Genomic DNA, 4,412 nt, shown 5'->3' on the forward strand with positions numbered 1-4,412 from the left:
CACATGAAAAGAACCATTCGAGTATGATCGTTGCCAGCATCACCTTACCGGCACATTTGCTGGTGGCACATGAAAAACAACATTTATTCTCTCGAACAGGTAGCATGTAAAAGCAACTTTTGAGTGTGGTCGTTGCCAGAACTGCCTGACTGGCCCTCGTGCCAGTGGCATGTAAAAAGCACTCACTACACTCTTGGAGTGGTTGGCGTTAGGAAGGGCATCCAGCTGTAGAAACTTTGCCAGATCAGATTGAGCCTGGTGCAGCCTCTGGCTCCCTCAGTCAACCCGTCCAACCCATGCCAGCATGGAAAGCGGACGCTAAACGATGATGATGATGATGACTAATAGTTTTGCCAACTCGCTCCCATAGCAACAACAACAATCCTTTCTAACTTTGGTACAAGGCCAGCAATTTTGAGGGAAAGACACATGTTGATTACATCAACCCCAGTACTTACAGGTATTTGTTTTATTAACCCTCAGAAAGATGAAAGGCAAAGTCAACCGTGGTGAAATTTGAACTCTGAACATACAAGGCAAGAAGGAATGTTGCTAAGCATTTTGTCCGATGTGCTAACCGTTCTGGCAACTCACCACCTTAGCAACAGCAACACTAATAGTCTCAACTATAACATAATGAATAAATATATTTACTCACAAAGTCTGGAATTCCAGTAAACTTTTGAAAAATCAAACTGGTAGATACATTTATTCTCTCGAACAGTGGCATAGAAATCGTCTTCTCCAGCCAACAGTTCCATCTGGAAATTACGGAAGGTATTGTCAATAATATTGGTCTTGTTAACTACTGTCCTCACACTTGGTACCTTGTCCAAAATAACTTGTCCTGCAAGTCAAAAATTACAAAACGAAAAAAAAAACGTTAACAGAGAAACAAGCAAATAACAGAATGATTTACGTACAAGAACACAGATATTTCATGAGTGCAGGGGTAGATATGGTTGATTATATGAGACCCAGGACTCATAAGGATAGAGTTTAATCTGGTTCCCATCAGGTAAAAAAAGAAAGGTAAAAGTTACCTTCTCAAGTCATGCCAACTCATAAGGGTCGGCTCCCTGATTTCTAGCATATATACTCCCCACCTGTATAGGACACAGGATTACTCATTTCTGCCAGCTGAGTGGACTGGAGCAACGTGAAATGAAGTGTTTTGCTCAAGAACACAATGTGTCCCCAGCTCAGGAATTGAAACCACAATCTTATGATTATGAGTTCAACACACTAACCACTAAGCCACGTGCCACCACATATTTAGTGGGTATAGGGATAGATACAGTTGATTATATGAGACCCCGGGACTGATAAGGACAGAGCTTAATCTGGTTTCCATCAGGTAGAAGTTAATGAGATTATAAAAGGGTGGTAGTCCATCACAGGGGTTAACTTCCCAGCCATTGCTTGAACTCATTTACATCTGAGTGAACTGGAGTAACATGAAATGAAGTGTTTTGCTCAAGAACACAAAGCACCACTCAGCCTGGCGATTTGAACCCATGATCGCAAGATCAGGAGTGCAACACATTAACCACTCAGCCATGTGCCTTCTTAACTAATAATTCTATCAGCAACCCTTGGAAAATTGAAAATCAAACCATGCCAGAAAACAGGAAAGCTGGCTGCTTATAAATGCAAAAAGATTTCCCAGGTGAAGAATGCATCCCTCCCTCAACATAGGTTAGTCATTAGTGACTCCAGAATTAGGGCTAAAAGGCTTCCAAGAAGACAACCTGTGTGGAAAAGAAAGGTCTGGAAGCCCTAGGGTCCTCTGAATGGCCAGAGATTTAGAGATGTGTTACTTGAAGCATTTGATGAAAAAAAGGAGGATATGGAGTCATATAATGTGGAGGACAACTGGAGGTTCCTAGGGGATAACCTGCTGAGGGCCACTAACCCAATTTGTGACTGGTGTAAAGTCCCTTCTCAATCTAAGGTGACATGGTTGTGGAACAGTGTAGTTAACAGGGCCATTAGAGAAAAGAATCAGGCCTGGAAGGACTGGAAGTGTGGTGGTAGCAGGGAACAGTATCATATAGTCAGAAGGGAAGCTAGGAGACAGATATAGTTAGCCAGGAAAGAAGCAGAAAAGAAGAAGTTTGCCAATGTTCTGCAGTGTGACTTAAAGTGCTTCAGATTGCGAGACAGTGTGTGAGAGAAAATCATGATGTCATAGGAGAGGAGTGGGTCCACATGGATGATGGTTCACTTGCTTTTAGTAATTCTGTAAAAAAAGAGGCTTGGAAATGCCATTATGAAAGGCTGCTAAATGTAGAGAATGCATGGGAGAAGGAGAGTCTGCCCACTGTCAACCCAACTGAGGGACCAGCTATCCGAATTGATAGTAGCTCGGTAGATAAAGCAATTAAGGATATGAAGACAGAGAAAGCCCCTGACCCATCAGGAATCACTGCTGAGAAGCTTAAAATATCTGGCAGAGTAGTCACCTGTATTGTTAATCAGGTAGTCCACAAGGGAGTCATACCCAACAATTGGTGTAACAGCATTATAGTCAACTGCTACAAAGCAAAGGTGATGCTTTAGACAGAAATAACTACAGAGAAATCAAATTGCTGGACCAGTTGATGAAAGTCACAAAAAGGGTCATAGCTCAATTAATTAGGAAGAGAGTTAGCATAGATGAGATGCAGTTCAGATTCGTGCCAGGTAGAAGCACGACTGATGCTATACTCTTGGTAAGGCAACCACAGGGGAAATATTTGGCCAAAAATAAACCTCTGTATTTGGCTTTTGTCGACATAGAAAAAGCCTTTGACAGGGTCCCCTGCTCCCTTATCTAGTGGTCAATGCAGAAGCTAAGGATAGATTAGTTAATGAGAGCTGTACAAGCCATGTATAGGGATGCTGCCAGTAAGGTGATGGTTGGCAACGAATATAGCAATGAATTCAGTGTACAGGTAGGAGTTCACCAAGGATCAGTTCTCAGCTACCGCTTGCTTATCTTCCGGGTCTTAAGAGGAATTCAAGACCGGCTACCCTTGGGAGCTCCTCTATGCTGATGACGTAGCTCCTCTATGCTGAATCTCTACCTGACATAGAGAAGAAATTTCAGGCGTGGAAGCAAGGCCTAGAATCTAAGTGTCTTAGAGTTACTTTAACAAAAGCCAAAGGCCTAGTAAGTAGGAAATCAGACAAACCACAAGTCCCTTCAGGGAGATGGCCCTGCTTGATGTAAGAAAGGTGTTGATAGAAACTCCATACTGTGTACGCAGTGCAAGCTTTGGACACATAAGAGGTGTAGTGGAATCTCAGGAAGGGTAATGGAGAAATAGTCTCTGTGTGATGAAAATGTGCAGGTACAATATGCACTAAAATGCAGACAATAGACTACCTGAAATATATGGGGGATCATTAGAATAGACAGCTTCTGTTACCTAGGCAACCATGTTAGCAGTGGAAGAGGAAGTTCTGAAAGTGTAGTTGCTAGAATAAGAACAGGCTGGACAAAGTTCATAGAGCTTCTACCTTTGTTGGTGACCAAGGGCATCTCCCTCAGAGTGAAAGCAGACTGTATGATGCTTGTGTACGTACAGCTATGCTACATGGCAGTGAAACATGGGCTTTGACTACAGAAGACTTGCAAAGGCTTGTAAGAAATGAAGCCAGCATGCTCTGCTGGACAGGTAATGTCAATGTGCACACATGACAGAGTGTTAATGATTTAAGAGAAAAACTGGATATAAGAGGTGTGCAAGAGAGAAGACTGCAGGGGTTTGGTTATGTGATGCATATGGATGAGGGCAACTGGATAAAGAAGTGCCGAGCTCTAATTGTGAAGGGAACCTGTGGAAGTGGTAAACCCAGAAAGGTGTGGGATGAAGTGGTGAGAAGGGATCTTTGGACACTGGGCTTTACTGAGGAAATGACAAGGGACCGAGAGTTGTGGTGATTTGCTGTACTTGGGAAGGCGTTTCAAGCTAAGTAAAATTGCTATCATCCATCCATACATACAGGCTTGTCCTTTACAAGTGCTGGTGCTGCATAAACGCACCCATGCCGGTGGCATGTAATAAGCAGCCAGCACACTCTGTGAAATGGTTAGCATAGAATGCAATGTTGCAACAGACAACTGAAGCCTGAACAGCTCCTGTCAAACAGTCCAATCAATGTCAGTAATGGAAAATGGGCATTAAACGATGATGATGATGATAGTTTAAAATTTTAGACACAAGCCCAGCAATTTCAGGGGAGGGAGGGAGGGAGTTGATCACATTCAACCCCAAAAGGATGAAAGACCAAGTGAACCTCGACAAAATTTGAACTCAGAATGTAAAGACGAAGAAATACCACTAAGCATTTTGTCTGGCATGCTAACGACTGTCAGCTCACCACCTTAATAATAATAATAATAATAATAACAATAATAATAATAA

General features: G+C 42.5%; 1 protein-coding gene across 1 annotated transcript in view; it reads right to left on the minus strand.

Annotated features, from left to right (window-relative positions):
* Positions 1-4,412, minus strand: part of LOC106877772 (tRNA (guanine(37)-N1)-methyltransferase) — a 26,533-nt gene that overhangs the window by 14,180 nt on the left and 7,941 nt on the right. The window contains exon 3 of the mRNA XM_014926780.2: positions 659-847. Within this exon, the coding sequence (XP_014782266.1) occupies positions 659-847 (189 nt within the window). The remainder of the gene's footprint in view (positions 1-658; positions 848-4,412) is intronic.

Source organism: Octopus bimaculoides, chromosome 6 (genome assembly GCF_001194135.2).
Source record: "Octopus bimaculoides isolate UCB-OBI-ISO-001 chromosome 6, ASM119413v2, whole genome shotgun sequence".
NCBI lineage: Eukaryota > Metazoa > Mollusca > Cephalopoda > Octopoda > Octopodidae > Octopus > Octopus bimaculoides.